Source organism: Lampetra fluviatilis, unplaced genomic scaffold, assembly GCF_964198595.1.
Source record: "Lampetra fluviatilis unplaced genomic scaffold, kcLamFluv1.1 SCAFFOLD_974, whole genome shotgun sequence".
Classification (NCBI taxonomy): Eukaryota; Metazoa; Chordata; class Hyperoartia; order Petromyzontiformes; family Petromyzontidae; genus Lampetra; species Lampetra fluviatilis.
The window spans coordinates 5,515-27,500 of record NW_027620570.1 but is presented as its reverse complement, the minus strand read 5'-3'; the positions used below and the strand labels follow the sequence as shown (position 1 = coordinate 27,500).

General features: G+C 52.1%; 1 protein-coding gene across 1 annotated transcript in view; it reads left to right on the top strand.

The window, feature by feature from the left end:
* Window positions 1–21,664, top strand: part of CFAP300 (cilia and flagella associated protein 300) — a 23,267-nt gene extending 1,603 nt beyond the window's left edge. Inside the window, exons 2-3 of the mRNA XM_078884658.1 lie at window positions 16,664–16,730; window positions 21,414–21,664. Of these exons, the coding sequence (XP_078740784.1) occupies window positions 16,664–16,730; window positions 21,414–21,542 (196 nt within the window). The 3' untranslated portion in view covers window positions 21,543–21,664. The remainder of the gene's footprint in view (window positions 1–16,663; window positions 16,731–21,413) is intronic.
* Window positions 21,665–21,986: the final 322 nt, after the last annotated feature.

The following is a 21,986-nucleotide window of genomic DNA, read 5'->3' as shown; positions in this document are numbered from 1 at the left end:
CCCTAGCCCTAGCCCAGCCCTAGCCCTAGCCCTAGCCCCAGCCCTAGCCCAGCCCTAGCCCTAGCCCCAGCCCTAGCCCCAGCCCTAGCCCAGCCCTAGCCCTAGCCCTAGCCCCAGCCCTAGCCCAGCCCTAGCCCTAGCCCCAGCCCTAGCCCAGCCCTAGCCCCAGCCCTAGCCCAGCCCTAGCCCTAGCCCTAGCCCCAGCCCTAGCCCAGCCCTAGCCCTAGCCCCAGCCCTAGCCCAGCCCTAGCCCTAGCCCAGCCCTAGCCCTAGCCCTAGCCCCAGCCCTAGCCCAGCCCTAGCCCTAGCCCCAGCCCTAGCCCCAGCCCTAGCCCCAGCCCTAGCCCAGCCCCAGCCCTAGCCCTAGCCCCAGCCCTAGCCCAGCCCTAGCCCTAGCCCTAGCCCCAGCCCTAGCCCTAGCCCTAGCCCCAGCCCTAGCCCCAGCCCTAGCCCTAGCCCAGCCCTAGCCTAGCACAGCCCTAGCCTAGCCCAGCTCTAGCCCTAGCCCCAGCCCGAGCCCTAGCCCAGCACAGCCCTAGCCTAGCCCTAGACCAGCCCTAGCCCAGCCCTAGCCCAGCACAGCCCTAGCCTAGCCCTAGCCCAGCTTTAGCCCTAGCCCTTGCCCCAGCCCTAGCCCAGCCCTAGCCCTAGCCCCAGCCCTAGCCCTAGCCCAGCACAGCCCTAGCCTAGCCCTAGCCCAGCCCTAGCCCTAGCCCAGCCCTAGCCCTAGCCCTAGCCCTAGCCCTAGCCCTAGCCCAGCCCTAGCCCTAGCCCCAGCCCTAGCCCAGCCCTAGCCCCAGCCCTAGCCCAGCCCTAGCCCTAGCCCTAGCCCAGCCCTAGCCCTAGCCCAGCCCTAGCCCTAGCCCCAGCCCTAGCCCAGCCCCAGCCCTAGCCCCAGCCCTAGCCCCAGCCCTAGCCCAGCCCTAGCCCTAGCCCCAGCCCTAGCCCAGCCCTAGCCCCAGCCCTAGCCCAGCCCTAGCCCTAGCCCTAGCCCAGCCCTAGCCCTAGCCCAGCCCTAGCCCTAGCCCTAGCCCCAGCCCTAGCCCAGCCCTAGCCCCAGCCCTAGCCCCAGCCCTAGCCCAGCCCTAGCCCCAGCCCTAGCCCCAGCCCTAGCCCAGCCCTAGCCCCAGCTCTAGCCCCAGCCCTAGCCCAGCCCCAGCCCTAGCCCTAGCCCCAGCCCTAGCCCAGCCCTAGCCCTAGCCCCAGCCCTAGCCCCAGCCCTAGCCCTAGCCCTAGCCCCAGCCCTAGCCCCAGCCCTAGCCCTAGCCCCAGCCCTAGCCCTAGCCCCAGCCCTAGCCCCAGCCCTAGCCCTAGCCCTAGCCCCAGCCCTAGCCCAGCCCTAGCCCTAGCCCCAGCCCTAGCCCAGCACAGCCCTAGCCCTAGCCCCAGCCCTAGCCCAGCCCTAGCCCAGCACAGCCCTAGCCCTAGCTCAGCTCTAGCCCTAGCCCTAGCCCTAGCCCCAGCCCTAGCCCAGCCCTAGCCCAGCACAGCCCTAGCCCTAGCCCTAGCCCCAGCCCTAGCCCAGCCCTAGCCCTAGCCCTAGCCCCAGCCCTAGCCCAGCCCTAGCCCTAGCCCAGCCCTAGCCCAGCCCTAGCCCAGCACAGCCCTAGCCCAGCCCTAGCCCAGCCCTAGCCCTAGCCCCAGCCCTAGCCCAGCCCTAGCCCAGCCCTAGCCCAGCACAGCCCTAGCCCAGCCCTAGCCCAGCCCTAGCCCTAGCCCCAGCCCTAGCCCAGCCCTAGCCCAGCCCTAGCCCAGCCCTAGCCCAGCACAGCCCTAGCCCAGCCCTAGCCCAGCCCTAGCCCTAGCCCCAGCCCTAGCCCAGCCCTAGCCCAGCCCTAGCCCTAGCCCAGCCCTAGCCCAGCCCTAGCCCAGCACAGCCCTAGCCCTAGCTCAGCTCTAGCCCTAGCCCTAGCCCTAGCCCAGCACAGCCCTAGCCCTAGCTCAGCTCTAGCCCTAGCCCTAGCCCTAGCCCTAGCCCTAGCCCCAGCCCTAGCCCAGCCCTAGCCCAGCACAGCCCTAGCCCTGACCCTGACCCTGACCCAACCCTGTCCTAGACCCTGACCGTGTCTCTGTGTGTGTGTCTCACTGTGTCTCTGTGTGTGTGTGTCTCACTGTGTCTCTGTGTGTGTGTCTCACTGTGTCTCTGTGTGTGTGTCTCACTGTGTCTCTGTGTGTGTGTCTCACTGTGTCTCTGTGTGTGTGTCTCACTGTGTCTCTGTGTGTGTGTCTCACTGTGTCTCTGTGTGTGTGTGTCTCACTGTGTCTCTGTGTGTGTCTCACTGTGTCTCTGTGTGTGTGTCTCACTGTGTCTCTGTGTGTGTGTGTCTCACTGTGTCTCTGTGTGTGTGTGTCTCACTGTGTCTCTGTGTGTGTGTCTCACTGTGTCTCTGTGTGTGTGTCTCACTGTGTCTCTGTGTGTGTGTGTCTCACTGTGTCTCTGTGTGTGTGTGTCTCACTGTGTCTCTGTGTGTGTGTCTCACTGTGTCTCTGTGTGTGTGTCTCACTGTGTCTCTGTGTGTGTGTCTCACTGTGTCTCTGTGTGTGTGTCTCACTGTGTCTCTGTGTGTGTGTCTCACTGTGTCTCTGTGTGTGTGTGTCTCACTGTGTCTGTGTGTGTGTCTCACTGTGTCTCTGTGTGTGTGTCTCACTGTGTCTCTGTGTGTGTGTCTCACTGTGTCTCTGTGTGTGTGTGTCTCACTGTGTCTCTGTGTGTGTGTCTCACTGTGTCTCTGTGTGTGTGTCTCACTGTGTCTCTGTGTGTGTGTCTCACTGTGTCTCTGTGTGTGTGTCTCACTGTGTCTCTGTGTGTGTGTCTCACTGTGTCTCTGTGTGTGTGTGTCTCACTGTGTCTCTGTGTGTGTGTGTCTCACTGTGTCTCTGTGTGTGTGTCTCACTGTGTCTCTGTGTGTGTGTCTCACTGTGTCTCTGTGTGTGTGTGTCTCACTGTGTCTCTGTGTGTGTGTGTCTCACTGTGTCTCTGTGTGTGTGTCTCACTGTGTCTCTGTGTGTGTGTCTCACTGTGTCTCTGTGTGTGTGTGTCTCACTGTGTCTCTGTGTGTGTGTGTCTCACCGTGTCTCTGTGTGTGTGTCTCACTGTGTCTCTGTGTGTGTGTGTCTCACTGTGTCTCTGTGTGTGTGTGTCTCATTGTGTCTCTGTGTGTGTGTCTCACTGTGTCTCTGTGTGTGTGTCTCACTGTGTCTCTGTGTGTGTGTGTCTCACTGTGTCTCTGTGTGTGTGTCTCACTGTGTCTCTGTGTGTGTGTCTCACTGTGTCTCTGTGTGTGTGTCTCACTGTGTCTCTGTGTGTGTGTGTCTCACTGTGTCTCTGTGTGTGTCTCACTGTGTCTCTGTGTGTGTGTCTCACTGTGTCTCTGTGTGTGTGTCTCACTGTGTCTCTGTGTGTGTGTCTCACTGTGTCTCTGTGTGTGTGTCTCACTGTGTCTCTGTGTGTGTGTCTCACTGTGTCTCTGTGTGTGTGTCTCACCGTGTCTCTGTGTGTGTGTCTCACCGTGTCTCTGTGTGTGTGTGTCTCACTGTGTCTCTGTGTGTGTGTGTCTCACTGTGTCTCTGTGTGTGTGTCTCACTGTGTCTGTGTGTGTGTGTGTCTCACTGTGTCTCTGTGTGTGTGTGTCTCACTGTGTCTCTGTGTGTGTGTCTCACTGTGTCTGTGTGTGTGTGTCTCACCGTGTCTCTGTGTGTGTGTGTCTCACTGTGTCTCTGTGTGTGTGTGTCTCACTGTGTCTCTGTGTGTGTGTCTCACTGTGTCTCTGTGTGTGTGTCTCACTGTGTCTCTGTGTGTGTGTCTCACTGTGTCTCTGTGTGTGTGTCTCACTGTGTCTCTGTGTGTGTGTCTCACTGTGTCTCTGTGAGTGTGTGTCTCACTATGTCTCTGTGTGTGTGTGTCTCACTGTGTCTCTGTGTGTGTGTCTCACCGTGTCTCTGTGTGTGTGTCTCACCGTGTCTCTGTGTGTGTGTCTCACTGTGTCTCTGTGTGTGTGTCTCACTGTGTCTCTGTGTGTGTGTCTCACCGTGTCTCTGTGTGTGTGTCTCACCGTGTCTCTGTGTGTGTGTCTCACTGTGTCTCTGTGTGTGTGTCTCACTGTGTCTCTGTGTGTGTGTCTCATCGTGTCTCTGTGTGTGTGTCTCACTGTGTCTCTGTGTGTGTGTCTCACCGTGTCTCTCTGTGTGTGTGTCTCACTGTGTCTCTGTGTGTGTGTGTCTCACTGTGTCTCTGTGTGTGTGTCTCACTGTGTCTCTGTGTGTGTGTCTCACTGTGTCTCTGTGTGTGTGTGTCTCACTGTGTCTCTGTGTGTGTGTCTCACTGTGTCTCTGTGTGTGTGTCTCACTGTGTCTCTGTGTGTGTGTCTCACTGTGTCTCTGTGTGTGTGTCTCACCGTGTCTCTGTGTGTGTGTCTCACTGTGTCTCTGTGTGTGTGTCTCACTGTGTCTCTGTGTGTGTGTCTCACTGTGTCTCTGTGTGTGTGTCTCACCGTGTCTCTGTGTGTGTGTGTCTCACCGTGTCTCTGTGTGTGTGTCTCACTGTGTCTCTGTGTGTGTGTGTCTCACTGTGTCTCTGTGTGTGTGTCTCACTGTGTCTCTGTGTGTGTGTCTCACCGTGTCTCTGTGTGTGTGTCTCACTGTGTCTCTGTGTGTGTGTCTCACTGTGTCTCTGTGTGTGTGTCTCACTGTGTCTCTGTGTGTGTGTGTCTCACTGTGTCTCTGTGTGTGTGTGTCTCACTGTGTCTCTGTGTGTGTGTCTCACTGTGTCTCTGTGTGTGTGTGTCTCACTGTGTCTCTGTGTGTGTGTGTCTCACTGTGTCTCTGTGTGTGTGTGTCTCACCGTGTCTCTGTGTGTGTGTCTCACTGTGTCTCTGTGTGTGTGTGTCTCACTGTGTGTCTGTGTGTGTGTGTCTCACTGTGTCTCTGTGTGTGTGTCTCACTGTGTCTCTGTGTGTGTGTGTCTCACTGTGTCTCTGTGTGTGTGTGTCTCACTGTGTCTCTGTGTGTGTGTGTCTCACTGTGTCTCTGTGTGTGTGTCTCACTGTGTCTCTGTGTGTGTGTGTCTCACTGTGTCTCTGTGTGTGTGTCTCACTGTGTCTCTGTGTGTGTGTGTCTCACTGTGTCTCTGTGTGTGTGTCTCACTGTGTCTCTGTGTGTGTCTCACTGTGTCTCTGTGTGTGTGTGTCTCACCGTGTCTCTGTGTGAGTGTGTCTCACTGTGTCTCTGTGTGTGTGTCTCACTGTGTCTCTGTGTGTGTGTCTCACTGTGTCTCTGTGTGTGTGTGTCTCACTGTGTCTCTGTGTGTGTGTGTCTCACCGTGTCTCTGTGTGTGTGTCTCACTGTGTCTCTGTGTGTGTGTCTCACTGTGTCTCTGTGTGTGTGTGTCTCACCGTGTCTCTGTGTGTGTGTGTCTCACCGTGTCTCTGTGTGTGTGTCTCACTGTGTCTCTGTGTGTGTCTCACTGTGTCTCTGTGTGTGTGTCTCACCGTGTCTCTGTGTGTGTGTGTCTCACTGTGTCTCTGTGTGTGTGTCTCACCGTGTCTCTGTGTGTGTGTCTCACCGTGTCTCTGTGTGTGTGTGTCTCACCGTGTCTCTGTGTGTGTGTCTCATCGTGTCTCTGTGTGTGTGTCTCACTGTGTCTCTGTGTGTGTGTCTCACTGTGTCTCTGTGTGTGTGTCTCACTGTGTCTCTGTGTGAGTGTGTCTCATTGTGTCTCTGTGTGTGTGTCTCACTGTGTCTCTGTGTGTGTCTCACCGTGTCTCTGTGTGTGTCTGTCTCCCTGTGTCTCTGTGTGTGTCTCACTGTGTCTCTGTGTGTGTGTCTCACTGTGTCTCTGTGTGTCTCACTGTGTCTCTGTGTGTTTGTGTCTCACTGTGTCTCTGTGTGTGTCTCACTGTGTCTCTGTGTGTGTCTCACTGTGTCTCTGTGTGTGTGTCTCACTGTGTCTCTGTGTGTGTCTCACTGTGTCTCTGTGTGTGTCTCACTGTGTCTCTGTGTGTGTGTCTCACTGTGTCTCTGTGTGTGTGTCTCACTGTGTCTCTGTGTGTGTGTCTCACTGTGTCTCTGTGTGTGTGTCTCACTGTGTCTCTGTGTGTGTGTCTCACCGTGTCTCTGTGTGTGTGTCTCACTGTGTCTCTGTGTGTGTGTCTCACTGTGTCTCTGTGTTTGTGTGTCTCACTGTGTCTCTGTGTGTGTGTCTCACTGTCTCTGTGTGTGTGTCTCACTGTGTCTCTGTGTGTGTGTCTCACTGTGTCTCTGTGTGTGTGTCTCACCGTGTCTCTGTGTGTGTGTCTCACTGTGTCTCTGTGTGTGTGTCTCACCGTGTCTCTGTGTTTGTGTGTCTCACCGTGTCTCTGTGTTTGTGTGTCTCACCGTGTCTCTGTGTTTGTGTGTCTCACCGTGTCTCTGTGTGTGTGTCTCACTGTGTCTCTGTGTGTGTGTCTCACCGTGTCTCTGTGTGTGTGTCTCACCGTGTCTCTGTGTGTGTGTCTCACCGTGTCTCTGTGTGTGTGTGTCTCACCGTGTCTCTGTGTGTGTGTCTCACCGTGTCTCTGTGTGTGTGTCTCACTGTGTCTCTGTGTGTGTGTCTCACTGTGTCTCTGTGTGTGTCTCACTGTGTCTCTGTGTGTGTCTCACTGTGTCTCTGTGTGTGTGTCTCACTGTGTCTCTGTGTGTGTGTGTCTCACCGTGTCTCTGTGTGTGTCTCACTGTGTCTCTGTGTGTGTGTGTCTCACTGTGTCTCTGTGTGTGTGTGTCTCACTGTGTCTCTGTGTGTGTGTCTCACCGTGTCTCTGTGTGTGTGTGTCTCACTGTGTCTCTGTGTGTGTGTCTCACTGTGTCTCTGTGTGTGTGTCTCACTGTGTCTCTGTGTGTGTGTCTCACTGTGTCTCTGTGTGTGTCTCACCGTGTCTCTGTGTGTGTGTCTCACTGTGTCTCTGTGTGTGTGTCTCACTGTGTCTCTGTGTGTGTGTGTCTCACTGTGTCTCTGTGTGTGTGTGTCTCACTGTGTCTCTGTGTGTGTGTGTCTCACCGTGTCTCTCTGTGTGTGTCTCACCGTGTCTCTGTGTGTGTGTCTCACCGAGTATCTGTGTGTCTCACTGTGTCTTTGTGCGTGTCTCACCGTGTGTCTCAGCGTGTCTCTGTGTGTGTCTCACCGTGTCTCTGTGTGTGTCTCACTGTGTCTCTGTGTGTGTCTCACCGTGTCTCTGTGTGTGTCTGTCTCCCTGTGTCTCTGTGTGTGTCTCACTGTGTCTCTGTGTGTGTGTGTCTCACTGTGTCTCTGTGTGTGTGTCTCACCGTGTCTCTGTGTGTGTGTGTCTCACTGTGTCTCTGTGTGTGTGTCTCATCGTGTCTGTGTGTGTGTCTCACTGTGTCTCTGTGTGTGTGTCTCACTGTGTCTCTGTGTGTGTGTCTCATCGTGTCTGTGTGTGTGTCTCACTGTGTCTCTGTGTGTTTGTGTCTCACTGTGTCTCTGTGAGTGTGTCTCACTGTGTCTCTGTGTGTTTGTGTCTCACTGTGTCTCTGTGTGTGTGTGTCTCACTGTGTCTCTGTGTGTGTGTCTCACTGTGTCTTTGTGTGTGTGTCTCATCGTGTCTCTGTGTGTGTGTGTCTCACTGTGTCTCTGTGTGTGTGTGTCTCACTGTGTCTCTGTGTGTGTGTCTCACTGTGTCTCTGTGTGTGTGTCTCACTGTGTCTGTGTGTGTGTCTCACTGTGTCTCTGTGTGTGTGTGTCTCACTGTGTCTCTGTGTGTGTGTCTCACTGTGTCTCTGTGTGTGTGTGTCTCACTGTGTCTCTGTGTGTGTGTCTCACTGTGTCTCTGTGTGTGTGTCTCACTGTGTCTCTGTGTGTGTGTCTCACTGTGTCTCTGTGTGTGTGTCTCACTGTGTCTCTGTGTGTGTGTGTCTCACTGTGTCTCTGTGTGTGTGTCTCACTGTGTCTCTGTGTGTGTGTGTCTCACTGTGTCTCTGTGTGTGTGTCTCACTGTGTCTCTGTGTGTGTGTGTGTCTCACTGTGTCTCTGTGTGTGTGTGTGTCTCACTGTGTCTCTGTGTGTGTGTCTCACTGTGTCTCTGTGTGAGTGTGTCTCACCGTGTCTCTGTGTGTGTGTCTCATCGTGTCTCTGTGTGTGTGTGTCTCACCGTGTCTCTGTGTGTGTGTCTCACTGTGTCTGTGTGTGTGTGTCTCACTGTGTCTCTGTGAGTGTGTCTCACTGTGTCTCTGTGTGTGTGTGTCTCACTGTGTCTCTGTGTGTGTGTCTCACTGTGTCTCTGTGTGTGTGTGTGTCTCACTGTGTCTCTGTGTGTGTGTGTCTCACTGTGTCTCTGTGTGTGTGTGTGTCTCACTGTGTCTCTGTGTGTGTGTCTCACTGTGTCTCTGTGTGTGTGTGTCTCACTGTGTCTCTGTGCGTGTGTCTCACCGTGTCTCTGTGTGTGTGTGTCTCACTGTGTCTCTGTGTGTGTGTGTCTCACTGTGTCTCTGTGTGTGTGTGTCTCACTGTGTCTCTGTGTGTGTGTCTCACTGTGTCTGTGTGTGTGTGTGTCTCACTGTGTCTCTGTGTGCGTGTGTCTCACCGTGTCTCTGTGTGTGTGTGTCTCACTGTGTCTCTGTGTGCGTGTGTCTCACCGTGTCTCTGTGTGTGTGTGTCTCACTGTGTCTCTGTGTGAGTGTGTCTCATTGTGTCTCTGTGTGTGTGTGTCTCACTGTGTCTCTGTGTGAGTGTGTCTCATTGTGTCTCTGTGTGTGTGTCTCACTGTGTCTCTGTGTGTGTGTGTCTCACTGTGTCTCTGTGTGTGTGTCTCACTGTGTCTCTGTGTGTGTGTGTCTCACTGTGTCTCTGTGTGTGTGTCTCACTGTGTCTCTGTGTGTGTGTGTCTCACTGTGTCTCTGTGTGTGTGTCTCACCGTGTCTCTGTGTGTGTGTCTCACTGTGTCTCTGTGTGTGTGTGTCTCACCGTGTCTCTGTGTGTGTGTGTCTCACTGTGTCTCTGTGTGTGTGTGTCTCATTGTGTCTCTGTGTGTGTGTCTCACTGTGTCTCTGTGTGTGTGTCTCACTGTGTCTCTGTGTGTGTGTGTCTCACTGTGTCTCTGTGTGTGTGTCTCACTGTGTCTCTGTGTGTGTGTCTCACTGTGTCTCTGTGTGTGTGTCTCACTGTGTCTCTGTGTGTGTGTCTCACTGTGTCTCTGTGTGTGTGTCTCACTGTGTCTCTGTGTGTGTGTGTCTCACTGTGTCTCTGTGTGTGTGTCTCACTGTGTCTCTGTGTGTGTGTCTCACTGTGTCTCTGTGTGTGTGTGTCTCACTGTGTCTCTGTGTGTGTGTCTCACTGTGTCTCTGTGTGTGTGTCTCACTGTGTCTCTGTGTGTGTGTGTCTCACTGTGTCTCTCTGTGTGTGTCTCACTGTGTCTCTGTGTGTGTGTCTCACTGTGTCTCTGTGTGTGTGTGTCTCACTGTGTCTCTGTGTGTGTGTCTCACTGTGTCTCTGTGTGTGTGTCTCACTGTGTCTCTGTGTGTGTGTCTCACTGTGTCTCTGTGTGTGTGTGTCTCACTGTGTCTCTGTGTGTGTGTCTCACTGTGTCTCTGTGTGTGTGTCTCACTGTGTCTCTGTGTGTGTGTCTCACTGTGTCTCTGTGTGTGTGTGTCTCACTGTGTCTCTGTGTGTGTGTGTCTCACTGTGTCTGTGTGTGTGTCTCACTGTGTCTCTGTGTGTGTGTCTCACTGTGTCTCTGTGTGTGTGTCTCACTGTGTCTCTGTGTGTGTGTCTCACTGTGTATCTGTGTGTGTGTCTCACTGTGTCTCTGTGTGTGTGTGTCTCATCGTGTCTCTGTGTGTGTGTCTCACCGTGTCTCTGTGTTTGTGTGTCTCACTGTGTCTCTGTGTGTGTGTCTCACTGTGTCTCTGTGTGTGTGTCTCATCGTGTCTCTGTGTGTGTGTGTCTCACCGTGTCTCTGTGTGTGTGTGTCTCACTGTGTCTCTGTGTGTGTGTCTCACTGTGTCTCTCTGTGTGTGTGTCTCACTGTGTCTCTCTGTGTGTGTGTCTCACTGTGTCTCTGTGTGTGTGTCTCACTGTGTCTCTGTGTGTGTGTCTCACTGTGTCTCTGTGTGTGTGTATCACTGTGTCTCTGTGTGTGTGTGTCTCACCGTGTCTCTGTGTGTGTGTCTCACTGTGTCTCTGTGTGTGTGTCTCACTGTGTCTCTGTGTGTGTGTGTCTCACCGTGTCTCTGTGTGTGTGTCTCACCGTGTCTCTGTGTGTGTCTCACTGTGTCTGTGTGTGTGTCTCACTGTGTCTCTGTGTGTGTGTGTCTCACCGTGTCTCTGTGTGTGTGTCTCACTGTGTCTCTGTGTGAGTGTCTCACTGTGTCTCTGTGTGTGTGTCTCACTGTGTCTCTGTGTGTGTGTCTCACTGTGTCTCTGTGTTTGTGTCTCACTGTGTCTGTGTGTGTGTGTCTCACTGTGTCTCTGTGTGTGTGTCTCACCGTGTCTCTGTGTGTGTGTCTCACTGTGTCTCTGTGTGTGTGTCTCACTGTGTCTCTGTGTGTGTGTCTCACTGTGTCTCTGTGTGTGTGTCTCACTGTGTCTCTGTGTGTGTGTCTCACTGTGTCTCTGTGTTTGTGTGTCTCACTGTGTCTCTGTGTGTGTGTCTCACCGTGTCTCTGTGTGTGTGTGTCTCACTGTGTCTCTGTGTGTGTGTCTCACTGTGTCTCTGTGTGTGTGTCTCACTGTGTCTCTGTGTGTGTGTGTCTCACTGTGTCTCTGTGTGTGTGTCTCACTGTGTCTCTGTGTGTGTGTCTCACTGTGTCTCTGTGTGTGTGTGTCTCACCGTGTCTCTGTGTGTGTGTGTCTCACTGTGTCTCTGTGTGTGTCTCACTGTGTCTCTGTGTGTGTGTCTCACTGTGTCTCTGTGTGTGTGTCTCACTGTGTCTCTGTGTGTGTGTGTCTCACTGTGTCTCTGTGTGTGTGTCTCACTGTGTCTCTGTGTGTGTGTCTCACTGTGTCTCTGTGTGTGTGTGTCTCACCGTGTCTCTCTGTGTGTGTGTCTCACTGTGTCTCTGTGTGTGTGTGTCTCACTGTGTCTCTGTGTGTGTGTCTCACTGTGTCTCTGTGTGTGTGTCTCACTGTGTCTCTGTGTTTGTGTGTCTCACTGTGTCTCTGTGTGTGTGTGTCTCACTGTGTCTCTGTGTGTGTGTCTCACCGTGTCTCTGTGTGTGTGTGTCTCACTGTGTCTCTGTGTGAGTGTGTCTCACTGTGTCTGTGTGTGTGTGTGTCTCACTGTGTCTCTGTGTGTGTGTCTCACTGTGTCTCTGTGTGTGTGTCTCACTGTGTCTCTGTGTGTGTGTCTCACTGTGTCTCTGTGTGTGTGTCTCACCGTGTCTCTGTGTGTGTGTCTCACTGTGTCTCTGTGTGTGTCTCACTGTGTCTCTGTGTGTGTGTCTCACTGTGTCTCTGTGTGTGTGTCTCACTGTGTCTCTGTGTGTGTGTGTCTCACTGTGTCTCTGTGTGTGTGTCTCACTGTGTCTCTGTGTGTGTGTGTCTCACTGTGTCTCTGTGTGTGTGTGTCTCACTGTGTCTCTGTGTGTGTGTGTCTCACTGTGTCTCTGTGTGTGTGTCTCACCGTGTCTCTGTGTGTGTGTGTCTCACTGTGTCTCTGTGTGTGTGTCTCACTGTGTCTCTGTGTGTGTGTGTCTCACTGTGTCTCTGTGTGTGTGTCTCACTGTGTCTCTGTGTGTGTGTGTCTCACTGTGTCTCTCTGTGTGTGTCTCACTGTGTCTCTGTGTGTGTGTCTCACTGTGTCTCTGTGTGTGTGTGTCTCACTGTGTCTCTGTGTGTGTGTCTCACTGTGTCTCTGTGTGTGTGTCTCACTGTGTCTCTGTGTGTGTGTCTCACTGTGTCTCTGTGTGTGTGTGTCTCACTGTGTCTCTGTGTGTGTGTCTCACTCTGTCTGTGTGTGTGTGTCTCACTGTGTCTCTGTGTGTGTGTCTCACCGTGTCTCTGTGTGTGTGTGTCTCACTGTGTCTCTGTGTGTGTGTCTCACTGTGTCTCTGTGTGTGTGTCTCACTGTGTCTCTGTGTGTGTGTGTCTCACTGTGTCTCTGTGCGTTTGTGTCTCACTGTGTCTCTGTGTGTGTGTCTCACCGTGTCTCTGTGTGTGTGTCTCACCGTGTCTCTGTGTGTGTGTGTCTCACCGTGTCTGTGTGTGTGTGTGTCTCACTGTGTCTCTGTGTGTGTGTCTCACTGTGTCTCTGTGTGTGTGTCTCACTGTGTCTCTGTGTGTGTGTCTCACCGTGTCTGTGTGTGTGTGTGTCTCACTGTGTCTCTGTGTGTGTGTCTCACTGTGTCTCTGTGTGTGTGTCTCACTGTGTCTCTGTGTGTGTGTCTCACTGTGTCTCTGTGTGTGTCTCACTGTGTCTCTGTGTGTGTGTCTCACTGTGTCTCTCTGTGTGTGTGTCTCACCGTGTCTGTGTGTGTGTGTCTCACTGTGTCTCTGTGTGTGTGTCTCACTGTGTCTCTGTGTGTGTCTCACTGTGTCTCTGTGTGTGTGTCTCACCGTGTCTGTGTGTGTGTGTCTCACCGTGTCTCTGTGTGTGTGTCTCACCGTGTCTCTGTGTGTGTGTCTCACTGTGTCTCTGTGTGTGTGTCTCACTGTGTCTCTGTGTGTGTGTCTCACTGTGTCTCTGTGTGTGTGTGTCTCACTGTGTCTGTGTGTGTGTCTCACTGTGTCTCTGTGTGTGTGTGTCTCACTGTGTCTCTGTGTGTGTGTCTCACTGTGTCTCTGTGTGTGTGTCTCACCGTGTCTCTGTGTGTGTGTGTCTCACCGTGTCTCTGTGTGTGTGTGTCTCACTGTCTCTGTGTGTGTGTCTCACTGTGTCTCTGTGTGTGTGTCTCACTGTGTCTCTGTGTGTGTGTCTCATCGTGTCTCTGTGTGTGTGTCTCACTGTGTCTCTGTGTGTGTGTCTCACTGTGTCTCTGTGTGTGTGTCTCACTGTGTCTCTGTGTGTGTGTGTCTCACTGTGTCTCTGTGTGTGTGTCTCACTGTGTCTCTGTGTGTGTGTCTCACTGTGTCTCTGTGTGTGTGTCTCACTGTGTCTCTGTGTGTGTGTCTCATCGTGTCTCTGTGTGTGTGTCTCACTGTGTCTCTGTGTGTGTGTCTCACCGTGTCTCTGTGTGTGTGTCTCACTGTGTCTCTGTGTGTGTGTCTCACTGTGTCTCTGTGTGTGTGTCTCACTGTGTCTCTGTGTGTGTGTCTCACTGTGTCTGTGTGTGTGTGTGTCTCACTGTGTCTCTGTGTGTGTGTCTCATCGTGTCTCTGTGTGTGTGTGTCTCACTGTGTCTCAGTGTGTGTGTCTCACCGTGTCTCTGTGTGTGTCTCACTGTGTCTCTGTGTGTGTGTGTCTCACTGTGTCTGTGTGTGTGTCTCACTGTGTCTCTGTGTGTGTGTCTCACTGTGTCTCTGTGTGTGTGTCTCACTGTGTCTCTGTGTGTGTGTGTCTCACTGTGTCTCTGTGTGTGTGTGTCTCACTGTGTCTCTGTGTGTGTGTGTCTCACTGTGTCTCTGTGTGTGTGTCTCACTGTGTCTCTGTGTGTGTCTCACTGTGTCTCTGTGTGTGTGTCTCACCGTGTCTCTGTGTGTGTGTCTCACTGTGTCTCTGTGTGTGTGTCTCACTGTGTCTCTGTGTGTGTGTCTCACTGTCTCTGTGTGTGTGTCTCACTGTGTCTCTGTGTGTGTGTCTCACCGTGTCTCTGTGTGTGTGTCTCACTGTGTCTCTGTGTGTGTGTCTCACTGTGTCTCTGTGTGTGTCTCACTGTCTCTGTGTGTGTGTCTCACTGTGTCTCAGTGTGTATGTCTCACTGTGTCTCTGTGTGTGTGTCTCACCGTGTCTCTGTGTGTGTGTCTCACTGTGTCTCTGTGTGTGTGTCTCACTGTGTCTCTGTGTGTGTGTCTCACTGTGTCTCTGTGTGTGTCTCACTGTCTCTGTGTGTGTGTCTCACTGTGTCTCAGTGTGTATGTCTCACTGTGTCTCAGTGTGTATGTCTCACTGTGTCTCTGTGTGTGTGTGTCTCACCGTGTCTCTGTGTGTGTGTGTGTCTCACTGTGTCTCTGTGTGTGTGTGTGTGTCTCACTGTGTCTCTGTGTGTGTGTCTCACTGTGTCTCTGTGTGTGTGTCTCACTGTGTCTCTGTGTGTGTGTGTATCACTGTGTCTCTGTGTGTGTGTCTCACTGTGTCTCTGTGTGTGTGTCTCACTGTGTCTCTGTGTGTGTGTGTCTCACTGTGTCTCTGTGTGTGTGTGTCTCACTGTGTCTCTGTGTGTGTGTCTCACTGTGTCTCTGTGTGTGTGTCTCACCGTGTCTCTGTGTGTGTGTCTCACTGTGTCTCTGTGTGTGTGTCTCACTGTGTCTCTGTGTGTGTGTCTCACCGTGTCTCTGTGTGTGTGTGTCTCACCGTGTCTCTGTGTGTGTGTCTCACTGTGTCTCTGTGTGTGTGTCTCACTGTGTCTCTGTGTGTGTGTCTCACCGTGTCTCTGTGTGTGTGTGTCTCATCGTGTCTCTGTGTGTGTGTCTCACTGTGTCTCTGTGTGTGTGTCTCACTGTGTCTCTGTGTGTGTGTCTCACTGTGTCTCTGTGTGTGTGTGTCTCACCGTGTCTCTGTGTGTGTGTGTCACTGTGTCTCTGTGTGTGCGTGTCACTGTGTCTCTCTGTGTGTGTCTCACTGTGTCTCTCTGTGTGTGTCTCACTGTGTCTCTGTGTGTGTGTCTCACTGTGTCTCTGTGTGTGTGTCTCACCGTGTCTCTGTGTGTGTGTCTCACCGTGTCTCTGTGTGTGTGTCTCACTGTGTCTCTGTGTGTGTGTCTCACCGTGTCTCTGTGTGTGTGTCTCACCGTGTCTCTGTGTGTGTGTCTCACTGTGTCTCTGTGTGTGTGTCTCACCGTGTCTCTGTGTGTGTGTCTCACTGTGTCTCTGTGTGTGTGTCTCACTGTGTCTCTGTGTGTGTGTCTCACCGTGTCTCTGTGTGTGTGTCTCACTGTGTCTCTGTGTGTGTGTCTCACTGTGTCTCTGTGTGTGTGTGTCTCACCGTGTCTCTGTGTGTGTGTGTCACTGTGTCTCTGTGTGTGCGTGTCACTGTGTCTCTCTGTGTGTGTCTCACTGTGTCTCTCTGTGTGTGTCTCACTGTGTCTCTGTGTGTGTGTCTCACTGTGTCTCTGTGTGTGTGTCTCACCGTGTCTCTGTGTGTGTGTCTCACCGTGTCTCTGTGTGTGTGTCTCACTGTGTCTCTGTGTGTGTGTCTCACCGTGTCTCTGTGTGTGTGTCTCACCGTGTCTCTGTGTGTGTGTCTCACTGTGTCTCTGTGTGTGTGTCTCACCGTGTCTCTGTGTGTGTGTCTCACCGTGTCTCTGTGTGTGTCTCACTGTGTCTCTGTGTGTGTGTCTCACTGTGTCTCTGTGTGTGTGTCTCACCGTGTCTCTGTGTGTGTGTCTCACTGTGTCTCTGTGTGTGTGTCTCACTGTGTCTCTGTGTGTGTGTCTCACTGTGTCTCTGTGTGTGTGTGTCTCACCGTGTCTCTGTGTGTGTGTCTCACTGTGTCTCTGTGTGTGTGTGTCTCACTGTGTCTCTGTGTGTGTGTCTCACTGTGTCTCTGTGTGTGTGTCTCACTGTGTCTCTGTGTGTGTGTGTCTCACTGTGTCTCTGTGTGTGTGTCTCACTGTGTCTCTGTGTGTGTGTGTCTCACTGTGTCTCTGTGTGTGTGTCTCACTGTGTCTCTGTGTGTGTGTGTCTCACCGTGTCTCTGTGTGTGTGTCTCACTGTGTCTCTGTGTGTGTGTGTCTCACTGTGTCTCTGTGTGTGTGTGTCTCACTGTGTCTCTGTGTGTGTGTCTCACTGTGTCTCTGTGTGTGTGTGTCTCACTGTGTCTCTGTGTGTGTGTCTCACTGTGTCTCTGTGTGTGTGTCTCACCGTGTCTCTGTGTGTGTGTCTCACCGTGTCTCTGTGTGTGTCTCACTGTGTCTCTGTGTGTGTGTCTCACTGTGTCTCTGTGTGTGTGTCTCACCGTGTCTCTGTGTGTGTGTCTCACTGTGTCTCTGTGTGTGTGTCTCACCGTGTCTCTGTGTGTGTGTCTCACTGTGTCTCTGTGTGTGTGTCTCACCGTGTCTCTGTGTGTGTGTCTCACCGTGTCTCTGTGTGTGTCTCACTGTGTCTCTGTGTGTGTGTCTCACTGTGTCTCTGTGTGTGTGTCTCACCGTGTCTCTGTGTGTGTGTCTCACTGTGTCTCTGTGTGTGTGTCTCACTGTGTCTCTGTGTGTGTGTGTCTCACTGTGTCTCTGTGTGTGTGTGTCTCACCGTGTCTCTGTGTGTGTGTGTCTCACTGTGTCTCTGTGTGTGTGTGTCTCACTGTGTCTCTGTGTGTGTGTCTCACTGTGTCTCTGTGTGTGTGTCTCACCGTGTCTCTGTGTGTGTGTCTCACTGTGTCTCTGTGTGTGTCTCACTGTGTCTCTGTGTGTGTCTCACTGTGTCTCTCTGTGTGTGTCTCACTGTGTCTCTGTGTGTGTGTGTCTCACTGTGTCTCTGTGTGTGTCACCGTGTCTCTGTGTGTGTCACCGTGTCTCTGTGTGTGTCTCACCGTGTCTCTGTGTGTGTCTCACCGTGTCTCTGTGTGCGTCTCATCGTCGGTACCCCAAGCGTCCACAAAGATCCCCGTTCAGGACAGCTAAGAATCACTTCCCACGTCTACAAGACGTCAGCCTTCGTGAGTGACCACACACACTCACTGCTGCCTGTAGCACCACCACCATCATCATCACCCTTCCACGTCTACAAGACGTCAGCCTTCGTGAGTGACCACACACACTCACTGCTGCCTGTAGCACCACCACCATCATCATCACCCTTCCACGTCTACAAGACGTCAGCCTTCGTGAGTGACCACACACACTCACTGCTGCCTGTTGCACCACCACCATCATCACCCTCCACGTCTACAAGACGTCAGCCTTCGTGAGTGACCACACACACTCACTGCTGCCTGTAGCACCACCACCATCATCACCCTCCACGTCTACAAGACGTCAGCCTTCGTGAGTGACCACACACACTCACTGCTGCCTGTTGCACCACCACCATCATCACCCTCCACGTCTACAAGACGTCAGCCTTCGTGAGTGACCACACACACTCACTGCTGCCTGTTGCACCACCACCATCATCACCCTCCACGTCTACAAGACGTCAGTCTTCGTGAGTGACCACACACACTCACTGCTGCCTGTTGCACCACCACCATCATCACCCTCCACGTCTACAAGACGTCAGCCTTCGTGAGTGACCACACACACTCACTGCTGCCTGTAGCACCACCACCATCATCACCCTCCACGTCTACAAGACGTCAGCCTTCGTGAGTGACCACACACACTCACTGCTGCCTGTTGCACCACCACCATCATCACCCTCCACGTCTACAAGACGTCAGCCTTCGTGAGTGACCACACACACTCACTGCTGCCTGTTGCACCACCACCATCATCACCCTCCACGTCTACAAGACGTCAGTCTTCGTGAGTGACCACACACACTCACTGCTGCCTGTTGCACCACCACCATCATCACCCTCCACGTCTACAAGACGTCAGCCTTCGTGAGTGACCACACACACTCACTGCTGCCTGTTGCACCACCACCATCATCACCCTCCACGTCTACAAGACGTCAGCCTTCGTGAGTGACCACACACACTCACTGCTGCCTGTTGCACCACCACCATCATCACCCTCCACGTCTACAAGACGTCAGCCTTCGTGAGTGACCACACACACTCACTGCTGCCTGTTGCACCACCACCATCATCACCCTCCACGTCTACAAGACGTCAGCCTTCGTGAGTGACCACACACACTCACTGCTGCCTGTTGCACCACCACCATCATCACCCTCCACGTCTACAAGACGTCAGCCTTCGTGAGTGACCACACACACTCACTGCTGCCTGTTGCACCACCACCATCATCACCCTCCACGTCTACAAGACGTCAGCCTTCGTGAGTGACCACACACACACACTCACTGCTGCCTGTTACACCACCACCATCATCACCTCCACGTCTACAAGACGTCAGCCTTCGTGAGTGACCACACACACTCACTGCTGCCTGTTGCACCACCACCATCATCACCCCACGTCGACAAGACGTCAGCCTTCGTGAGTGACCACACACACTCACTGCTGCCTGTAGCACCACCACCATCATCACCCTCCACGTCTACAAGACGTCAGCCTTCGTGAGTGACCACACACACTCACTGCTGCCTGTTGCACCACCACCATCATCACCCTCCACGTCTACAAGACGTCAGCCTTCGTGAGTGACCACACACACACACTCACTGCTGCCTGTTACACCACCACCATCATCACCTCCACGTCTACAAGACGTCAGCCTTCGTGAGTGACCACACACACTCACTGCTGCCTGTAGCACCACCACCATCATCACCCTCCACGTCTACAAGACGTCAGTCTTCGTGAGTGACCACACACACTCACTGCTGCCTGTTGCACCACCACCATCATCACCCTCCACGTCTACAAGACGTCAGCCTTCGTGAGTGACCACACACACACACTCACTGCTGCCTGTTACACCACCACCATCATCACCTCCACGTCTACAAGACGTCAGCCTTCGTGAGTGACCACACACACTCACTGCTGCCTGTTGCACCACCACCATCATCACCCTCCACGTCTACAAGACGTCAGCCTTCGTGAGTGACCACACACACTCATTGCTGCCTGTAACACCACCACCATCATCACCCCATGTCTACAAGACGTCAGGCTTCGTGAGTGACCACACACACTCACTGCTGCCTGTTGCACCACCACCATCATCACCCCACGTCTACAAGACGTCAGTCTTCGTGAGTGACCACACACACTCACTGCTGCCTGTTGCACCACCACCATCATCACCCCACGTCTACAAGACGTCAGCCTTCGTGAGTGACCACACACACTCACTGCTGCCTGTTACACCACCACCATCATCACCTCCACGTCTACAAGACGTCAGCCTTCGTGAGTGACCACACACACTCACTGCTGCCTGTAGCACCACCACCATCATCACCCTCCACGTCTACAAGACGTCAGCCTTCGTGAGTGACCACACACACTCACTGCTGCCTGTAGCACCACCACCATCATCACCCTCCACGTCTACAAGACGTCAGCCTTCGTGAGTGACCACACACACTCACTGCTGCCTGTAGCACCACCACCATCATCACCCTCCACGCCTACAAGACGTCAGCCTTCGTGAGTGACCACACACACTCACTGCTGCCTGTTGCACCACCACCATCATCACCCTCCACGCCTACAAGACGTCAGCCTTCGTGAGTGACCACACACACTCACTGCTGCCTGTAGCACCACCACCATCATCACCCTCCACGCCTACAAGACGTCAGCCTTCGTGAGTGACCACACACACTCACTGCTGCCTGTTACACCACCACCATCATCACCCTCCACGTCGACAAGACGTCAGCCTTCGTGAGTGACCACACACACTCACTGCTGCCTGTTGCACCACCACCATCATCACCCCCTTCCACGTCTACAACACATCGTTGTTGTGGTTGTGTTGGCTGTTGTTGTTGTGGTGGTTGTTGTTGTGATTGTTGTTGTTGTTGTTATGTTTGTAGTTATGATTGTTGTGAATTTTGTTGTTGCTGTTGTAATTTTCGTTGTTGTTGTTGTTGTTGTTATTGTTGTTGTTGTGATTGTTGTGATTGTTGTTGTTGTGATTGATGTTGTTGTGATTGTTGTTGTGAGTGTTGTTGTGATTGTTGTTGTGATTGCTGTTGTGGTGATTGTTTTTGTTGTGATTGTTGTTACTGTTGTTGTGATTGTTGTTGTTGTGATTGCTGTTGTTGTGATTGTTGTTGTGATTGTTGTTATTGTTGTTGTGATTGTTGTTGTGATTGTTGTTGTTGTGATTGTTGTTGTTGTGATTGTTGTTGTTATTGTTGTTGGGATTGTTGTTGTTGTTGTGATAGCTGTTGTGGTGATTGTTGTTGTGATTGTTGTGATTGTTGTTGTTATTGTTGTTGTTATTGTTCTTGTGATTGTTGTTGTGATTGTTGTGATTGTTGTTGTGGTTGTTGTTGTGGTTGTTGTGATTGTTGTTGTGGTTGTTGTTGTTATTGTTGTTGTTGCTGTGATTGTTGTTGTTGTGATTGTTGTTGTTGTGATTGTTGTTGTGATTGTTGTTGTTGTTGTGATTGTTGTTATTGTTGTGATTGCTGTTGTGATTGTTGTTGTTGTTGTGGTTGTTGTGGTTGTTATTGTTGTTGTTGTGGTTGTTGTTATTGTTGTTGTTGTTGTTGTTGTTGTTGTGATTGTTGTTGTTGTGATTGTTGTTGTGATTGTTGTTGTGATTGTTGTGGTTGTTGTTGTGATTGTTGTGGTTGTTGTTGTGATTGTTGTTGTTGTGATTGTTGTTGTGGTTGTTATTGTTGTTGTTGTGGTTGTTGTTGTGGTTGTTGTGGTTGTTGTTGTGATTGTTGTTGTTGTGATTGTTGTTGTGGTTGTTGTTGTGGTTGTTGTGGTTGTTGTTGTGATTGTTGTTGTTGTTGTGATTGTTGTTGTTGTTGTTGTGGTTGTTGTTGTTGTTGTGATTGTTGTTGTGGTTGTTGTGGTTGTTATTGTTGTTGTTGTTGTTGTTGTTGTGATTGTTGTTGTGATTGTTGTTGTTGTTGTGATTGTTGTTGCTGTTGTGATTGTTGTTGTGATTGTTGTTGTTGTTGTGATTGTTGTTGTTGTTGTGATTGTTGTTGTGATTGTTGTTGTTGTGATTGTTGTTGTTGTTGTTGTGATTGTTGTTGTGGTTGTTGTTGTGATTGTTGTTGTTGTTGTGATTGTTGTTGTGGTTGTTGTTGTTGTTGTGATTGTTATTGTGGTTGTTGTGGTTGTTATTATTGTTGTTGTTGTTGTTGTGATTGTTGTTGTGGTTGTTGTTGTGATTGTTGTTGTTGTTGTTGTTGTTGTGATTGTTGTTGTTGTTGTTGTTGTTGTGATTGTTGTTGTTGTTGTTGTTGTTGTGATTGTTGTTGTGATTGTGATTGTTGTTGTGGTTGTTGTGGTTGTTATTGTTGTTGTTGTGATTGTTGTTGTGGTTGTTGTGGTTGTTGTCGTGATTGTTGTTGTTGTTGTGATTGTTGTTGTGATTGTTGTTGTTGTGATTGTTGTTGTTGTTGTGATTGTTGTTGTGGTTGTTGTGGTTGTTATTGTTGTTGTTGTTGTTGTGATTGTTGTTGTGGTTGTTGTGGTTGTTGTTGTGATTGTTGTTGTTGTGATTGTTGTTGTTGTGATTGTTGTTGTTGTGATTGTTGTTGTTGTTGTGATTGTTGTTGTTGTTGTTGTCAGGATGCGCAGGGCCGGTGCGTCTACCCCGGCGCCACTCGTCACCCCCAGACGTTCAGCTACCTCGTGGTGGACCCCGACCGCAGAGTCGTTCGCTTGCTCCACCACTCGTACGGAGTCAACCTCCACTAGTCACCCTCCTACACACACACAGAGTCACCCTCCTACACACACACAGAGTCACCCTCCTACACACACACACAGTCACCCTCCTACACACACACAGTCACCCTCCTAAACACACACAGAGTCACCCTCCTACACACACACACAGTCACCCTCCTACACACACACAGTCACCCTCCTCCACACACACAGAGTCACCCTCCTCCACACACACAGAGTCACCCTCCTACACACACACACACAGAGTCACCCTCCTACACACACACACACAGAGTCACCCTCCTACACACACACAGAGTCACCCTCCTACACACACACACAGAGTCACCCTCCTACACACACACAGAGTCACCCTCCTACACACACACAGAGTCACCCTCCTACACACACACAGTCACCCTCCTACACACACACAGTCACCCTCCTACACACACACACACAGTCACCCTC